At 36.1% G+C, this 21,148-nt stretch overlaps 1 protein-coding gene across 4 annotated transcripts in view; it reads right to left on the minus strand.

Moving 5' to 3' along the window:
• Positions 1–21,148, minus strand: part of cdk14 (cyclin dependent kinase 14) — a 145,654-nt gene that overhangs the window by 69,248 nt on the left and 55,258 nt on the right. For all 4 annotated transcript variants that reach the window (XM_079895132.1, XM_079895130.1, XM_079895133.1 and 1 more), the window contains 3 exons: positions 16,582–16,676; positions 11,242–11,304; positions 148–271 (listed from right to left, as the gene is read on the minus strand). In XM_079895132.1, coding sequence (XP_079751258.1) covers positions 148–271; positions 11,242–11,304; positions 16,582–16,676 — 282 coding nt within the window. The remainder of the gene's footprint in view (positions 1–147; positions 272–11,241; positions 11,305–16,581; positions 16,677–21,148) is intronic.

The raw sequence follows: 21,148 nt of genomic DNA on the forward strand, positions 1-21,148 counted from the left end.
TGAAATATAATTGTATATACATATTCACACATCTTGAATCTTAGGGTATTTCTAACTGCATTCTACAGGCATTCACTGCCCTGCTTTATGTTCGTCACCAATCAACTGTACGAAACGTCAAATGTTGTAGAGCGGGGAATTTCTTACCAAAGTCGGCCAGTTTGAGCTCGCCTGTGTCGCTGATCAGCAGGTTCTGTGGTTTCAGGTCTCGGTGAAGGATGTAGCGCTGATGGATGTACGACAGACCCCTCAATAACTGGAACAGGAACAGCTGCGCAAACAAATCAGTTCATGTGTGAGCATCACAAATCACCTACACATCTTCATCTATGACACCAGCGAATCAATGTATCATTTAAAACCCAAATCACCAGGATCCATCCCATCACATGTGTCAATTGAAGTGCACAGGATCCTGTAAATGTGACACACCACTTCTCCATCTAAGGACGTTATTTGTTCCCATCGTCCTCATATACAGCAATCCCCGTCGATATTGTGCTTTTATATCATCTAATTTTATTCAGCAGCATCAATACAGCATCTATCAGCTCGTTGATGTGGAGTATTGATGGAGACCGGCGAGCCTCCTCAAATCAATCAACAACAGAAAGTGAACAATCGATGCACGAAACACATCTGAGACAAACACAACCACGGCCTTCACTCGTGAAGCCTCGCATCAATCTGAGAAGAGCAAGAGCGGCCTGTTTTCTGCACTGAAGAGATTCAAATGCCTCTCCGTCAAACAAAACCATCAAAGTCTCGGCCAATTAGGCGAGGCACGGGAGCGCGGGGTCCAATCAGAGAAAGGTTTATGTGGAGTCATCGGGTCAGAACGAGGCGTTCTTCAGACGCTCACGTTTACTCATGCGGAGCGAAACACATTTCTGAGGACGCTCCTGCTCATTAAGAGTCTACAGAGAAAAGGTTTAACGATACACTCATTCTCCAGCATCTCCAGTAACGTGTCAAATGGCCGTCAAGGGAGTGTTTAACTGCTCACTTCAATAGAAACATCCCACAATCACATTAACATTATATTCCAAACAGATTGATCTACAGGAGTGAGGAAAGACTCGTAAACAAGGGGGAAAATCAGCAAATACAGAATCACTGGTATATAACATTGATAAACAAAACACACACACAAACACAAATATATTTATACCTATATAACTATATATAGTTTGTTGATATTAATATTTTTCGGTTTAAAACTTGCTCTGACAGAACTATTGATATGCAATACAGATAAATAGATTATATTTCAATTATAATAAATTAATTTATGATAATATTAATATGTATTTGTTTATTAAATTGTATGCTCTTACAGAAATATTTACATTCAACAGTGATATATAATATATATATATATATTAATATTAACTATTATATTTATTATTTGGCAATGACAAAAATAATAACTTACTAATAAATTCATAAATAAAATCAAACAAATATATATGATTATATTTAAATATTTATTCCATTTTTTTGTTTATTTATTTGCTTAGCTATTTAAAGTAAATACAAATAATTCACTCTGACAGAAATATTGATATACAACATTTATAATTTTTTTTTAAATATTATTAAATATTAGGCAGTGACTGACAGACAGACAGACAGACAGATACGATAGATAGATAGATAGATAGATAGATAGATAGATAGATAGATAGATAGATAGATAGATAGATAGATAGATAGATAGATAGATAGATAGATAGATAGATAGATACTGTAGGTAGATAGATAGATAGATAGATAGATAGATATATAGATAGATATATAGATAGATAGATAGATAGATAGATAGATAGATAGATAGATAGATAGATACTGTAGATAGATAGATACTGTAGATAGATAGACAGACAGATAGATAGATAGATAGATAGATAGATAGATAGATAGATACATACTGTAGATAGATAGATACTGTAGATAGATAGACAGACAGACAGACAGACAGATAGACAGACAGACAGACAGACAGACAGATAGACAGATAGACAGATAGATAGATAGATAGATAGATAGATAGATAGATATGACCAAATCCATAAAACCTGACTAAGAGCCTTATTGAGGCTATACGGTCCACAGCTAAGATTTGACCGACCACACATCCTTAGAATAATAATAATGACAAAGAGAGAGAGAGAGAGAGAGAGAGAGAGAGAGAGAGAGAGAGAGAGAGAGAGAGAGAGAGAGAGAGAGAGAGAGAGAGAGAGAGAGAGAGAGAGAGAGAGAGAGAGAGAGAGAGAGAGAGAGAGAGAGAGAGACAGGATGAGAGAGACACCTGGAAGAAGAGAGATAAAGTGAAGGAAGATGAAGAAACACAGCAGGACAAAAGGAGGGCGAGCCTCAGGGCCTAATCTGCAGAATGAAAACACGATCAATACACGCCTGGAATATCGACAATCCTCCGCTAACACAGACAGACCTGAAGGAAAGAGCAGTGCTGGCTCTACAGGGAAGATCAGGGTTAAAGTTTCGTGTGTTTAGGGTTCAGTCTTCAGTTCTTTGACAGTGAAATGCTGCATCAGAAGATTAAGATGTTTGTAGCCAAACATCATAATAAAACCTGAATGTTTGAGGACTATCAATGTAAACAGAGCTTGTTCTTTCATTATAGCTTGTTCTCTCCATTATATCTTCCATTATCTCAAGGCCGGATCTGATTTAACTGGGAAGCGGAGACATTGCCTGGAGCTACACCCATGTGATGAGTATTAATACTACAAACCATTCAAGGCCATTCGCCATTACAACAGGCATTTCACTTCTGGGAAAATGGTAATTACACTGTTGCTGTGAGAACGAGTGTAATTTATCATTTGTACAGCAGTATCTCCATATCTGACTGATAATCCATCTTAAGACTTCATCAATAATTCCACATTAACATATGAGCTCATATTGGTTTTTGATTATGATCCTCAACTATCTCACGTATCACTAGTACTAATTACTTTATTACAGTAAGTGATCAGATGCACAGCTTTCACATGCTGGATGACAAAATGGGTGGAAAAAATAATAAAATAAACATCTCAACAGCAACAATAACAATAATTTTTTTTTTTTTTTTAAATATAGGCTATGTATATAAATATATTGATTTAATTACTATAATAAAAATATGATTGTACTGTAAAAAAACATAGTTTGTCAAAATATTTGTATTTTAATTATTAAAAGAAAAATAATAATATCATACTGTAAAATCAAATATTTAGTGATAATAATAATAAAATATTTTATTAAATTATAAAAATGAAATCACTAAAATAAAAAAATACTATTGTACTGTAAAATAAAAAGTAAATATTTAATAATAATAATAATAATAATAATCTTGAATTTTTATTTTAACAAATTATAAAAAAAAATAACAAGTTACTATAATAAAATACTATTGTACTGTAAAATGAAAAAAATCAAATAGTTAATAATAACAACAATAGTTGATGTTAAATATTTTTATTTTTATTATTAAAATTAAATAATTAAAATCATGGAAAAAACGACTGCTGTAAAATATAAATAATTTTTAATAATAATAATAATAATAATAATAATATTGCTGTTGAAATATTTTATTAAATTAGAACAATTAAATTACTATAATATTTAATAATAATAATAAAATATTATTCTTTATATTTTTATATTTTATTAAATTATAAAACTAAAATTACTATAACAACCAACTATTGTAGCCTACTGTAAAATAAAAACAAGTAATTATTAATAAAAAAAAATATATATATATATAAATATTGAATAATAATAATAATAATATTTTACTTTCAAAACGTTATTTTGGCAAAAATATGTTTGGCTGAACTCTTAATCCTTTGCTCTTCATTGGGCAAGACACTGCTGGCATCACCAGCTTTTTGTGAAGTTTAGTCGCGAATCTGTTCACCACAGAACACCTTAGCAACAGCATAGCAACACACTGACGACTGCACTCATAGTTTCATCAGAAGAATCACAGCAGGTTCGTCAGATATCTGAACATTTAAGCTCTCCTGCAGGTTTCTGCTCTCAAAGCGACGGCACATCATTCCTCTTCCTGTGGCTTTACTTTAGAGACAAAATACAGCCGTATTTTCTGGGTGAACTGATCTCAGAAACTCGCCACTTTCCTGACAACACAGGAAAACACAGTTTTTCTCCTTCAAACTAATAGACTTTAAGTGTCTGTCTTATATGAAACAAAAGAAAAGACAAAAATTAATAGTTTCTATTGACTGAATGACCCGTTTATTTCTCATACATACTCATTCTGCAATAATAACTGATTATCTGTTATTTTACAGTGGATAAAATCCAGCTTCAAGGAGAAATTCAGTGACTGATTTCACTAAAGACTGTCTTAAGTTTGAGCTGGAAGAAGCAGAATGGCTGCTAAATGAACCAGAGAGTCTCTCACATCTGCTGGAGAATCAGTTTTTAATGTGGCGTGTCAATGGGCCATCAGCTCCACACCTGCTCTCTCAGTCTCCATGAGTGAAGCTCAAAGATCTCACGCCTGTCTGAGAACAAGCAAAGGGACAATATTGTGTATATAGTATATTAGCATAATGTTTCGACAGTAAGCCAATTCAACTCCCCTTTTTCGTCTCACGACTATGAGAGCTGATTGGTGGCTGATTACAAAAAATATGATCCTGTGTGTCAAAATAAAAGTCTTGTACCGGACACTTGTTCTAAGTAATGTCTTTCTTTGTTCTTCATGTGTTGCTTTGTTCTTAAAAATATTTTTTTCTTTGTTGTTGTTTGTTTGTTTGTTGAAGTTGTTGCTTTGTACTACTTTTTGTAGGAAGATCGCAGTTTTTCTGTAATTTTCATATTTTTATTTTGGTACCTTTAAGTAGGACATATGATCTTTAAATGCTATTTTGTGTTCATTCAGTAAAAAAGCAGTACTCTGAGTGGTCACTGTCTTTATTTTTAACCAGTACTGATTTTGCAATAAAAAAATCTATCTATCTATCTATCTATCTATCTATCTATCTATCTATCTATCTATCTATCTATCTATCTATCTATCTATCTATTTATCTATCTATCTATCTATCATCTATCCATCCATCCATCCATCCATCCATCCATCCATCCATCCATCCATCCATCTATCTATCTATCCATCCATCCAACAATCCAACAATCCATCAATCCATCCATCTATCCATCCATCCATCTATCATCTATCCATCCATCCATCCATCCATCCATCCATCCATCCATCCATCCATCTATCTATCTATCTATCTATCTATCTATCTATCTATCTATCTATCTATCTATCTATCTATCTATCTATCTATCTATCTATCTATCATCTATACATCCATCCATCCATCCATCCATCCAACAATCCATCCATCCATCCATCCATGCATCCATCTATCAAATATTACAGTAAGACTCTGACCTGCTTCGTAAAAAAACAATCATAGTGAGTCACAAGTATTGTGAAAATCACTATAGATACTTTATAAAATTTGGACACCAGCATCTGAAATCCAACAACAGCAGGTTAGCAGTAAACCTCACTTAGATCAAATTACTTCTGATGCATTGCAACATGATCGGCCGTCTTCCTGAATGTGACGTCCGGCAGAGCATTTATGAAGGAGGAGCGCTGCTAAAATCAGTATATGCCATCAGACTGATGGACCATTACTGCAGTTCACAACAATTTATGTCCCTGATTGTGTCTTTAAATGAAAGGCTTTGTTTGTTTCGTCAGATGGTTCGTGGGTTGATCGACTAAACAACTGTGATTGTCCCATTAAGCTGAAACCTTCTAGAAAATGCAGCCGGCCTCATCCTGCTCCTGCAAATAAACTATCAGGATGACGAATGTTCACAAACACACTGGTGTTGGGATTTTTGGTGCCACAATTGAATTGAGAAAGTCTTTTAAATTCCACCTTCCACCTGAATTTGATTTGAATTATAATTGATGTGGCAACATGATTTAAATTTGAATTCCAATGTAAGGAAGTAAAATTAATTGAAATTCATATAAATGTCATTTTTAACCAGAAAAGCAAAGTTTGTCCAGATAATCCTGGAATGCCAGCCTGACAAAACCTTGAAAACCTTGTTTTAAAAAAAGGTTTAAAAAAGCCTTGAATTTTGAAGGATAGATAGAACGGAATAAAAGACAGAACAATAGAACGCAAGATAGATAGATAGATAGATAGATAGATAGATAGATAGATAGATAGATAGATAGATAGATAGATAGATAGATAGATAGATAGATAGATAGGCAGAACGATAGATAGATAGATAGATAGATAGATAGATAGATAGATAGATAGATAGATAGATAGATAGATAGATAGATAGATAGATAGATAGATAGATAGATAGATAGATAGATAGATAGATAGGCAGAACGATGGATAGATAGATAGATAGACAGAACGATGGATAGATAGATAGATAGATAGATAGATAGATAGATAGATAGACAGGCAAAACGATAGATAGATAGATAGATAGATAGATAGATAGATAGATAGATAGATAGATAGATAGATAGATAGATAGATAGATAGATAGATAGATAGGCAGAACGATAGATGGATAGATGGATAGATGGATGGATGGATGGATGGATATATGGACAGATGGACAGATGGATTGTAACACAGACGCTGTAGTAAAGCACATGGACTATAGGACCTCGCCTGATTGCACTTCTCCTGAGGTTGGGCCGGCTGTCATTATCAATAAATTCATTTAAGCATTCTCATTAAACCAGCCCGATGTGTCAAGCGAATCAATGTAACGAACTCCAGCGTAACGAGGACTCTGAAAATATCCTGTTATTTCTGGAGCGAGAGCGGCATATGCACAGGAGGTCTGCTTGGACAGCAGCCCAGATTCGGGGTCTGGTGTGGGACGTCCTCTCTCTCCTGCTTGACCAGTAATTACATTAGCAGCTAGCGCCCTGAGCGCTCCCTTTCAAATGCTAATTCTCTCCGACCTGCAGCAGAGAGTCTAATGGCTTTTATTAGCGCGATTGGTGAACGCAGATCTGAGCGAATGAATCAGCTCGAGCTAATGGGCGGAATTAAAACTGTAGCCCTTGTGTGGCGTGTTTGCTCGTGACTGTGGGAGCTAATCGCTACTTACTGCCATCTTGGATCTGGTTGATGCTTGAGGAGGCGGTTTGAAGACGAGCGCTCCAGAAAACATTAAGACACTAAGGACACGCTCTTGTGTTAAAAACAGACAGATGAAGTACAAGAGAACAGAACAGAAGATGCATTTAAAGATGTGTTAACCACCACACATGCTTATCCTGCCCCTACACTGCAAAAATCCTATTTATATTCGTACTTTTGTCTTGGTTTCCAGGTAAAATGTCTAAAAATCCTCAAAACAAGTTAAATTTACTTGTGAAGCATCGCTGAATCAGATATTAAGACGTTTTCATGATGTTTTCATAGATTGTGTCTTTATTACATGTGTATTTTGTTTTACACAGGTTAAAAATACATGATCTGCTAGTGTGGTAAGACAAAATACACTTATATTCAAGAAATAAAGAATGAAAGAAGTTTTAAAGTGGAAATGAAGCAGTCAGTCAAGTTTACATTATTTAGTAAACTGATTTCCACTTTAATATCTTATGCAGTGTTGCTTTACAAGTCAATTTATATTGTCTAAGATAATGTAGATTAGATTCAACTTTATTGTCAATACAATATAATGTTTACAGTCTTGTGTTACACACACACACACACACACAGACATATATATATATATACATATATATATATATGTCTGTGTGTGTGTGTGTGTGTGTGTGTGTGTGTGTGTGTATGTGTGTGTGTGTGTGTGTGTGTGTGTGTGTGTGTGTGTGTGTGTGTGTTTGTGTGTGTACATATACATACAAACATATATTATATAAACAAACTTTTATGCTAGATGTGATTAATCTTATATTATATTAATATAAATGTATGTCTTAAAACACTGGACCATTAGATGAATCTACCATATACTGTGTGTGTGTATATATATATATATATATATATATATATATATATATATATATATATATATATACATACACATACACATACACATACACATACACATACACATACACACACACAGAGTATATATATGGTAGATTAATTTAATGGTCCAATGTTTTAAGACATACATTTATAGGACTCCAAAAGTTGAACCGTTTCAAATCGTTCTCAGTAAACAGATAATGCCTTTAAAAAACTTTGCTAATTGCTCAATATCCTGAAAATACAGCTAAATTAAACTAAGTAAAAAATGCTACTTTTGTAACTTTTTTTGGTGAACTATTTGCCAAAAGTAGCACAAGCAGCAGTGCAAGCTCTTCTAAGCCAAGTTCTCCAAGTGTTCAGTGGAGGACGCGTGCGTCACTGCTCTAAATGCATTAGACATTATATTAGCCATAAAACGATTCTCCGAATCTCACTGATCTGGACCTCACTGTCCTTATACATCTAATTTACATGGACATCGGCTCTGTTCTTTAAACTGGTGTACTTGCAGTCTGTCAGGGAACGAGAACACTGTGCAAACACTGAACAGAAGGGAAACATCTCGGCTCTGACTGCGGGCCGTTCCTGTTTCAGGTGAGCTTCTCTCATTCTCTTTCTGTCAGCTTGTCATTTATCATGAATTCTCTATTGGTTTGAATTTCAATGAGGGAGCGAACGGGATAAATACTTTATTTATGTAAATCCACAGTGACAAAAACCTGATGAATTACATAAGCAACACCCGCTTCCCCACCAGCCTTCTGCTCCATGGCCTCATTCGCTCCATCACCTCTTACTTTCACTCTGACACACCATAAATTACTCTCATTTCACAGCAACTTTCTACGAAATCATTGCTAGCATTGTCATGAATTAACTTTTTAATTTATTTCAAGGAGAATTTTTATCATATAAAATTTATGTTGTCACATAAATCAAGTAAGTACCACAGTCAATTACTCATCAGAAAATATGACAATTTATAAATGCATGTGTCAATAGAGATTGAAGCTTTTGGCCTGGTTACAACATCCACCAGCAGGAGCAAAATGCCCGTGTATATCAACTTTGGCGATGCAAAATGAACATTTACAGTGACATTTTCTTGTTGCACAAAGAAACGCAAAGGATTCTTTCAGCGTTTTCATTAATGCATTTCTCCAGCTTAAACAGCAAACAGTACTAAGAGGAAGCATTTGCACATAAAGCATTTAGCTGTAAACATCAGAGAATCAACGAGTTCCGTCTCCGCTAGTTCTTTAGCATCAGCTTGGTGTGTCACAGCCTTAAAGGGATATTACACCGCTGGAAAGATGAATGTGTATTTAAATTGGGTCATTTATGTAGTAGACATGTGAAATTATTTTAGAAGTTGGTGCCTTCTAGACTGAGAAAAGCCAGAAAATGTATTTTTGGCTCATGTGGATGAAAGACAACAACTCCCAGAATGCATTTGCTCCGCTGCCCTACAAGGACACTCCCAAGCCACGCCTACCGGTTACAGAGGGCAGTATCGGAAGAAATGATACAACTAGGCTACTAGTCGACTCGAAACTGAAAAGACTGAAAAGGCGTTTTATGGTGAGATCCCCCTATGGGCGGGTTGAACACATGCGGGACGAGCTCCTCCTACTGGCTGTAGTCTCAAGCCTCTGGACAAAAAAGCCTCAGATGAGCTAAATGAAGATTTTTGCGTCATCTGAGGTTTTTTTTCCAGACACACAATACAGAAATCTCTCGGTCATTCGAAAATACTACCGGGTTTCTACTGATTAATCTACTGATTAGTCTACTGATTAATCTACTGATTAGTCTACTGATTTTCTACTGATTACAAAGCTTAATGCTAATCGGTGAAGTATCCCTTTAAGTCGCAGCACATTTAAGATAAAAACAAAACAAAACGTATATTCCATAAAATATGGTATACTGTATTAAAAGTGCACATTAAATTGGGTTATGAGAAAAAAAAAATTATCATTCCAAAATTGGCAAACCTCAGCTTTAAACGCAAGTCTGTTCTACCCGGTCGTTCTTCCTTCTGAACTCTAACAAAACATTCCGGAGTCAGAAAACACACTGCACTTTCTCTGCGAGTGTGTGGTCTTACCGCTCAATTAAACATGCGCACGAAAGTCTCGTGTTACAGGCCAGGCGCTCGCTGGAGGAGCTCAAGCAGCATTCAGAAGTCATTTTAAAAGATCAAATCATTGGTTCTGGTCTGATTATCTTAGCTCAACTGAAGAGACTCCATGCAGACTGACAGATGAGGACGAGGAAGCCGGTGAAATGGGTCACAGTCTGAACTCACACGACTTCTGCTCTACTTCTGATTGCAGAACGGAACAGAGGGGGAAATCACAGCGGCCTGGAAGGTCTTTACTCAAGTCTGAGAAAAATACTCAATCCATGCGTCAGAATCAGAACCGTACACTCCACGAGAAACAATCATCTCACTAGACCGATCCACACTGCACAGGAAACACTAATACTGAAACAAGCTAATCAAGCCACCGATGACATTTAGAGGAGAGGAGAAAATGATGGGAGAAAAAAACTTGAAAGATTCAATACTATGAACATCATAAAACCAGTGACAATTTCTCTGATTTTGAAAGGTTATATGATAAAAAATGTTTTATAAATGAATAAGTAAATAAATAAAATAAATAAATATTTAAATAAACAAACATGAAGTCAGAAGTCACAGAATGATATAAATTTTATATATATATATATATATATATATATATTTTTTTTTTTTTTTTTAAATAAATATTTTAAAATATATAAAAGTATATACAATATATTTATATTTGCTATGAAATTAATTTTTCTTCAGAGGCACTCTTTGATAGTCACTAAAACCAATTAATGTAAAATGCGTAAAAATTAGGTAAAATACAGCAAAAGATAATTTTTTATAATCTAATAGTCTTTATTTATATCATCACACACATAATAACCTGTTGTATAAATCTAGCCAATCAGATTGAAGCTTGCCATTTGCATGCAATATGAATATAAGAACAGTATGTGTATTATTCCCTGTGACAACAGCACAACTAAATACTGAAAAACCAGGATTTGACCAGAGCCATTTCATCACAAAATCACCTGAAAGAAGCTTGATGAACAAAGCAAACAAAGTGAGCAGAATCTCACTCACCCTGATGTTGTCTGGATGGAGACCCCCGGGATGTTTGTCCATGTACTGACACAGATCTGTGTGCTGAACAGAGAGAGAGAGAGAGAAGAGGGACATGAGGCAGTGAGAGGAGACACAGACTCTAAACAAAATCCTGTGAACTGCTTCAAAATACTAAAATAGACCATTTTTTAATTATATATATATATATATATATATATATATATACACACACAAACATACAAGACTAGGAAGGACACAGCCTCAGTAGGATGCAGCCTTCCGCTTGAGAAGCACCCTATGGCTCTGTCCCAAATGGCACCCTAAGCTCTCGCGGTCTTCCTACGGGTCCGCACTTTCGTGACGTAACGCCACTTTGACTGTCGGGAAGAAGTCGGTTGCGGAGCTCGGCAAAAGTGCGCATCGAGGGCACATATCGACCGCAAAGGGATCGCTCATGAGCACCCTTCTGAAACCTAAAATGACAGATGGGACACCCTACGGTCTCGTGGACTTAACAGACACGCGCATGCGGCAGCCATTAGTCCACAAGGCCGAAAGTGAATATGAAGTGTGCCATTTGGGACAGGGCCCATGTCTGTTTTTGGCCCTCTCCCAAATGGCACCCTAAGCTCTCTTCTTTCTACAGGTCCGCACTTTTGTGACGTAACGCCACTTTTACTGTCGGGAAGAAGTCGGTTGCGGAGCTCGGCAAAAGTGCGCATCGAGGGCACATATCGACCGCAAAGGGATCGCTCATGAGCACCCTTCTGAAACCTAAAATGACAGATGGGACACCCTACGGTCTCGTGGACTTAACAGACACGCGCATGCGGCAGCCATTAGTCCACAAGGCCGAAAGTGCATATGAAGTGTGCCATTTGGGACAGGGCCCATGTTTGTCCTTATGAATGGGCCATTGAATCGTTGGTTCACCTGATTGATTCGCTGAAAATGGGGATTCAAAATTTAACAAATTATTGTCTAAATTATAAAACAATATTAACTTCTTATTTATTGAACTGTTGTATAAAATCAATATCACATTTGCACTCGTGCTATTCGCAGCAAAAACATGCGTTAATAATTTAATAATACTATTTAATTAAGAACAGCCCTAATATATATATAGAATGCAAACGGATGGCTTCACAAACACTGCCAGTGAGTCTAACTGAAATAATTTCCTGTATCGGTGAGACCAGAAGCTCTCGGCCTTTCTCTACAGGCTCAATAACGTGACTGTCTGAAGGTGCGAGAGGCTTTGTGGGCCGCGTCGCTGTGCATGTAAATACAGGCGGGGGGAGAAAGAATTACCCACGATGCTCTCCTCGGTCTTTATTCTGCCCACAGACCTGCGGCGCTGGAGGGCCGCTGATATTTGCAAACACCCGCTGCTACCCGTCCCGCACCGCAGATAAACGTGTTTCCTTTCATGAATAATGCAGTCTCTCACTCAAACGGGCTTCAGATATGCCTGTCCGTCGCCGTCAATCATTATTAACTGCTCGCCGTGGAAAATGAATTGATTTCCTCAGTGCGAAACCCTCTGTTTGCTCGCGGCCCGCATCTAAATGCGTCCGCATTCAGCCCGAGTGCATTTTCTCACCGAAATGACTCTGATGAGATCACAGCGGTGGTCTCAGATTAATAACTAAGCTATGGTTCGAATCTCTCAACGGACCAAAGCTATCAATAGCTGAGCCGTTGTCCAATCTTAGTGTTTTGATTGTTTTCTTTGACACCCCGACGTGTTAGCTTAGCTCTCATGAATAAATCAGACTAGAGCCACAATTTCACGCTCATCCAATTTAGCGAGAGGATACATTCCTGGAAAAAAACAACACTGTTTACCAGAGTATGAAGTAATAAGTTATATCAGAGATGCAAAAATAGCACAACATATAAAGCTAATCAGGGAAGGCACCAATCTTCCCTTTAGACTGTGACACGGATCAATGACGGGAGGTCAGTGTCACAGTGAGCATTGACATTCAGTGAAAACACATTTAACAAGTGCTCTTTTCTTTCTGTGATGCATCAAATCAAGTGTCAAGCCTGACAGGAGTTTAAACCTACAACCGGTTTTCTTGGCATTCCTCTTTCCTTCCCGAGGACCAATTAGCTCCTAGCTCCTTAAAAGTCAAGTGCATCCTTTGAGTGGACAATTGTTTTTATGTTAAGAACAGCATTTGCTGAGAACATGAAAGCATTGAGTTATTGAGTTAGAAAGTGCATGTTCTCCTGACCCTCAGCTCAGTGTCTGCTTTTGCTTACTGTACAGATCAGTATTCATGAGTGAACACTACAACAAAAACTGTAAGGAAAGGAAAGAAAAAAAAAAAAATCTATCTAAATCAAATGTGTTTAACATCTAACTCAGGGGTTCCTGTGAGAAATCCTGTCTGGATCTGTGAACGCTGATACTTTCACAACACTTCTCATTTATTTTAACCTTTGTCAAAAACTAATTTTATCATTGTGCACAAGTCTTGAGCTCTTCATGGATTTAAACTATAAAGCACAATTTTCTGGATAAAATAACAGATGGTTTAACTGGTTTAATCACTGCTGGCATCATATCCAATAAATAAATAAAAATAAAAAGTAAATGTCATTTAAGTTATTCATTTTAATTTGCTTTTAACTTATTTAGATATTTTAATATATATATATATATATATATATATATATATATATATATATATATATATATATATATATATATATATATATATATATATATATATATATATATATATATATATATATATATATATATATATATATATATTAGGGCTGTCAAACGATTAATCGTGATTAATCACATCCAAAATAAAAGTTTGTTTTTACATAATATATGTGTGTGTACGGTGTATAATTATTTTCTATATATAAATACACACACATGCATGTATATATTTAAGAAATATTAGCATGTATATACTGTGTATATATATTTATATTATATATAATTTATATTATATATAAATATTTTATATATAAATAATACATTTTTCTTAAATATATATATATATGTGTGTGTGTATTTATATATAGAAAATAATTATACTCCATACACACACATATATTATGTAAACACAAACTTTTATTTTGGATGCGATTAATCGCAATTAATCGTTTGACAGCCCTAATATATATATATATATATATATATATATATATATATATATATATATATATATATATAATTATCAAAAATGTACAACAAACATAAAATAAAATCCAAGAGACATAAAAGCAGCCAGAACCAGCCTTAGGCTGCTGACTTTTTCCCAGCAGGGAAGAGAAGCTGAACCTCCTGACCAGACGTTCCCTACAGACAGACACAGACCGTCCCGGAGGCTCATTAACAATTAAACTGGCATTTCTGTACCTGCTTCAGACAAGCGGGACCTTTAAGAGAGCGCAGAGGCAAATGGGAACTGTAATGATTTATCACACTAATGCTGCATACATCATTCTCACATACAGAACCTTACTATCAGCAAACGTTTTATATATCTCCCTATTTCTGCATATAACTTTCAGACTGAACACAACACCTTTATTTTCATTAAAGGAATAGTTTGTCCAAAAAATATAGTTATAATAGAGTGCAACAGTGCCCGTCCCCTTTGTTCAGCTGCACTGGTTCCAGAAGTATTTTTATTATTTTTTTCATTAATTTTTCTCATAGGGATTTACAAATATTCTTCGTTAAAGAGCTATAAGCCATGAACCAAACCAATAAGCTATGAGGTAAATCATAACACTACAAACTTTGATTTGAAGCAAAAAAGTTTTTGAAAATCGAACAAAAATACAAAGATACAAGACTGTGAACTTAACAGTTTTAATGAGGGAAGGAACTACAATCCCATGAAGCATTGAGAACAGCATAATCGAATTTAAAACAATAGAGAAATATAAAATAACGAATTTACAAATGTTGATTATATGTATAAAAATATATTTTAAGCTTATTTCAGAATATGCATTTAACTAGAAACATTTTATTATTTTGAGAGCATAGTGAGATTGTCCCGACTGCATCATTTGCAGTGCTTCATGGGATTGGGCGGAACTAAAGAGCTATTATTGGGGTGTGTTGCTTTTTTAGACTCTGTTTGGTGTAATTTTCTGTGGAACAGCATGGGTAATGTAGTTTTTCACTAGGAATTCTGCTGTTAAATTAAAAAAAAATAAGCTGAAATAATGCGCTGATGGCTTCAACAGAAGCAAATACTATCAATTAACAACCTTAGCTCACAGTAGGTCTGTCTTTAAAGGTTTATAAGTTACCATTCAAAATCAGTTTCCCTATGGAAAAAATGAATGGAGTTTTTACATCCGGAACTCAGAGTTTGATTGACAGGTCATGTGACTAATCATAATGCTGAATCCACCATTTTTCTCCGTCAAACAAACCAGACAGGAGAGTTAGTATGTCGGTGGACTTGAACTTGATAAATGGTGTTTTCCGTGGTTGAAACAACATGTCTTCAGATGTTCATTCATGTTCATTTCATGCTATTATAATTAGTAGGAAGTGACTATGACCACAGTTATTATTTCAAAACTTAATCACCATAAAAGTATCATCAAAATTGTCAATACAGGTTTTAATTTAATTTAAAAACGTGTTATTTCAATCTATAATATGACTTTAGAACACTTCAAATATAGTCTGTACGTCATATGTACAACTGTTAGTGTTTTTAAGGTGATTTCTAGAGCTTGACAGTATAAATCACTGTGCAGTTGCATTATATGGAAAACAGAAGATTGGACATTCTGCCGGAAATCTTTTTTTGTGTTTGAAAAGAAAGAAAGACAGAAAGTCATACAGGGACAGAACGACACGAAGGCGAGTAAATGGCTGAATTGTTCCTATGTGCTTTAATTCGCAGCTCTGACGCCTGCGGCTGCGTCTCATTGCAGGTCTGTGTGTAAAACAGTGAGACGTTCCTGTCGCTGAGAGCCACAGATGAAGAGCAGGGCTTTGAAAGAGTTAGAAAAACAGTTTTCTAATAAAAACACGGTGCCAGAGCTGCAGGATTGGGCACATATAACGAGGCCGATCGGTTCAGGCACCAGGTTCAAAGCGGAAGAAAAATCCCGAGGTAAAGTAATGCTGACTAAAGCACATTTAAACCTTTCGAAACTATTCAGAAACAGAAGAGCAGACCAGCTCCGTGAGGCCCAGGAACAGGAGATGTGTGGTTGTGTGACATAAAAATACTCTGACATTTTGGAGTGGAGTTACAGAAAATAAAATGAATTAAAAACTATTTATAAAAGAAACAAACGCGCCAGCAGAGGTTTGATTTTCATCCGGTCAGCATGTCTGATACTCACCACATACTCAAAGACCAGCGTCAGGGTTTCCTTCGTGTGGATGATGTCGTGGAGCAGCACTATGTTCGAATGCTTCAGGCCTTTCAGCAGAGACGCTGGAGAGAAACACAAACACTTCATTAACGCAATCTGACCAATGAGGGTTTGAGACTTGTGAGAACTGGATAAGTGTATTTTAAAATTACGCCATACACTGTAAAAAATGATGTGATCAGTAAGTCAAGGCAACTTATGTTGTTACATTTCTTAAGTCAGTTTAATATAATTTAAGTGACTTGTAGAACCAAGTTGATTATACTTAAAACTTTGAGGCAGCAACTGAACTTACGTTTTTAAGTTGAATTTTTTTTAAATGTAGAAACTGCAAAAGCGGATGTCCATTTATCTGTCAGGCACCAATTCCTTAGAATAATATATTAAAGGAACACGCCGACTTTTTGGGACTTTAGCTTATTCCCCGTATCCCCCAGAGTTAGATGAGTCCATACATACCCTTCTCATCTCAGTGCGTGCCGTAACTCTGTCTGACGCACCCACCGCTAGCCTAGCTTAGCACAAAGACTGGAGGTAAACGGCTCCAGCTAGCATACTGCTCCCAATAAGAGACACAATAACGCCAACATTTTCCTATTTACATGTTGTGATTTGTATAGGTCACAGCGTGTACAAATAACAAGGTCACATGAGACACAGCCATCTTCTAACCGTATACATACTGGGAACTATATTCTCAGAAGGCGAAGCACTGCAACTTCTGCGGAGTTAATACACACACGCGCACAGGTTTTCATGTTTAATGGCGACTGTGGCGAGCAGGACGAGGATGAGGGCCGTGAGAGAACGGCGTGAGGCTGGCGGCGTGATTGATAATGAGCGACACCTGCGCGACGCACCGGTCTCGTATCTCTCACGGAGGAGCGGAAGCGTAAAGGAGGAGCGACGACAGTGAAGATCGAGAGAGGAACAGGCCTGGATTTATGTTGTGTTTTGTTTGTTTTATTATATGTGACAGCAGTCGTCTGTGAGAGGATGCTGTCTTTACTTACGTTTTGTATTTGTTTATTTTATTATTAAAGCTGTTGAATGTTCGCCGGTTCCCGCCTCCTTCTTCCTACAACATCTAACTGCGTTACAGCGACATTCCATTGACATGATGATTTTTATACTGTATGAACTGTATATTCTAACCCCTAAACCTACTCATCACAGAAAACTTTTAGCATTTTTACTATTTTTTATTTTATTTTATTTTTTTCAAACTTCTTATGTTTAATTTATAAGCCGTTTTCCTCATGGGGACAACATTTTTTTTATTGGTTTTACTATCTTTGTGCGGACGTGTGGCCTGGTAAACCCATATTACCCACAAAGGGGTAATTCATGGTAATTCGCAATATCCGAAATCCTTTTCCTTGTGGGGACATTTCTTTGTCCCCATGAGGAAAACAGCTTATAAATCATTCTAAGTGATGTTATCTGAAAATGTAAAAATGCAGAAAGTTCTCTGTGATGGGTTGGTTTAGTGTAGGGGGATAGAAGATACAGTTAGTACAGTATAAAAACCATTATGTCTATGGAAATCCCCATAAAACATGAAAACTCAACGTGTGTGTGTGTGTGTGTGTGTGTACTTAAACAACTATCTTTGTGAGGACCAGTTTGAGTTTTAGACCATTGGAGTGAGGACAAAGAGAGTAAAGTGAGGACATTTTGGCCGGTCCTCACTTTCTGAGAGCCCTTTAAAGGCCTGTTTGAGGGTCAAGACTTGGTTTTAGGGATAAGGTTATAATGAGGTTAAGGGTCGGTTTGGGGTCAGGGTTCGGGTTAGGCACTTAGTTGTGATGGGTAAGGATAGGGTAAGCGGCTAGAGACTGCATTGTGTCAATGAATGTCCTCATAAAAACAGATGTACAAGAATGTGTGTGTGTGTGTGTGTGTGTGTCTTTAAAGATTCACAGAAAATAAAAATGCTGATTAGGACAGAATGACTATAATTCCACATATTTGCACATAAATGCAGTTGCCATCTACAAATGACAACGTTCCCAGATCTCAGTAGTACCTGCTCCTGAATCCCGCTGCAGATCATTTACATGCTGTAGACTACCAGTAGGGCGGAGATGAGCGGAAATCTGTGAGAAATGGAGAGAGCCGGCACTCTGGGGACGGGAAACGACTCTCAGGGCTCCTCAGGCTAAGCTTCCTGTCTATTATTTCAGCTAACCAGTTACGTATGAACACTGCAATTAAACAATCACTAATCCTCAGAAGTCAGCAACAAAGCATTCATTTAAATTGATGATTTTTGTGAGTGTTTTCCATATTTCTCAGATCAGACGTGTTATTTCCTTCAAATTACAACAGCGCAATCGCCACAGAACAAGCCAGAAATCTCATCTCATTTGAGCACAAAACACTCTGAATGTTTCAATTTACTACAAAGAAGGAGCGAGCAACACTTCAAGCGTGTTTCATGATGAATAGTAAACAGATTTGCGAGACTGGAAAATGCGATTAATTTTTCAAGGGCACTACAAAAAGCTCAGATAGTGAGATAGTAACGCTGGGTTTCAGTGAGAGTGAAACGAGGAACGTCTGCATTACGCGAGTCATTCCTTCTGTGAAGCCCATGATGTGTATCATATGTGAAAATACTGACTAAATAAATAAAGTAAACTACGTTTGATTATAGTTTTTCAAACTATATTGATTATAGGCATTGTGACATCAATATCGCTTTAAATCCTGTTAATCTTTCGCAAAAAAGTCAGTTCCAGAATGACATCATCCTACAGGAAGTGACATCACTTTTGTGGGAAATCAGCAGCATAAACATCTGCAAGTATATGGCTTTATTTTAAAGGTACACAATGTAACCTTTTTTTTTGTTCAAACATTACAGAGCGAGTAGATCACGAATTTGTCGGTTACACTTTATTTTAAGGTGTCATTGTTACAGTGCAATTATATATTTAAGTACTGAGTAATATTAATTAACTACATGTACTTACTATAGGGTTAGGGTAGGATTAGGATTTGGTTGAGGGTTAGTTGCATGTAATTATGCATCATTTACTGTTATTACTATGGTAAGTACATGTAACATGTAACAAGGACACTGTAAAATAAAGTGTTACCAATTTGTCTTATCCTGAATCACTAAGATACACCTATAATAATTGTTTATATTCTGACTATTTTAGACAGAGACTCGTCATATAGATAAAGAGAGGAAAGAAGCTTCGGCTACAATGTTCTTCTGCAAGAAGCCGGCAGTTCTGTTTATTAACCGCGCCTAAAGTTACATAGTATACCTTTAAAAGTTTGAATGCCTTTAAATGTACCTTTAAATGTATTATTTTACCACAGTTGGTGTTGATGATTATATTATAATTGCATTAAATCATAATGAAACTGAATCCAGAACATTTTAATAAGACAACACATATATTGGGAAAAATAAAATGGAATAAAACCATTTTCAAAGGGCACTATTATTGCTAAATGTTTAATAAATTATTAAAGTTTTAGTTTTAGTAATTCAATTGGTTATATATGCTTTGATGATAAAGTTGTATTAAATCATTAATATCACTCAATATTGTGTCAATATCACTTTCCATCCTGTTTTTTTAAAAACTAACTAGTTCCTGAATGACATAATCCTATAGGAAATGGAATTTCCTGAAAATTTCCCTAATGGAAAATAAACAGCACAAAAATCATCAATGGATTTCATCAAATTACACTACTTAGTTAAAATGATTCCTAATAAAAAATATGGTTAAAATGTGAAAGCTGACTAATTTTAGCTCTTAATTACTACATTTTCTCATTTTCATGTCATTGTGTAAATAATCGAGGTACAGAACTTAACCAGAGCAGATTTATTAAAGTCCATTGTATAGCTGGCTCTACAGAAACACTCAAACTCGGGTTGATTTTGATCTGCAGTGACTCAAGCGCACGTGTTCAACACAGTTTAATATGATAAACAATATAATCATTTAATATGTTGTTCAATCACAAACTGAAATGAGAGATTCACTACAAGAAATACATGGAAATATTTCATATACCAGTCATCTTAGAGGCAGATTGACTAACAGCTTGCTTCAGCCCAGACCCTATTTTGCCATTTAAAACTACTGTCAGGATTTACTAAAGACATGCAGGGAAAAAAATAGCGATAAAAGGGTTTTGACAGTTATTTTTGCAGCTGAACTTTCCCTTTCCCTCCTTCTTAATTTGCACATTGTCAGTAGATCACCTCCACTCCATCTGCTCTTTTATGGGATTGCAGTCTCTCGCTAATTTGCCCTGTTAAGTACATCTGGTCCTTAAAATGCTGCCTATGTAGTTAGCTCACTAGGTTTGTGAACAGTGCGTGAATGTGCCTGTGTTTCTCCTCTCACATCCCGTAGTCATTCCACACACGTTCTGCCAGCTTAAACATCTCCAGTAATTGCTGAATTAGTTCAATTTTCAAAGCCCTTTTTTGAGCCTCACACCGGGGGAAGAGCGCAGGAACTCTGCGATGATCAGCCCCGGATCACACAGATCAAAA

This window comes from Squalius cephalus (genome assembly GCF_949319135.1).
Source record: "Squalius cephalus genome assembly, chromosome: 15".
NCBI classification, from domain to species: domain Eukaryota; kingdom Metazoa; phylum Chordata; class Actinopteri; order Cypriniformes; family Leuciscidae; genus Squalius; species Squalius cephalus.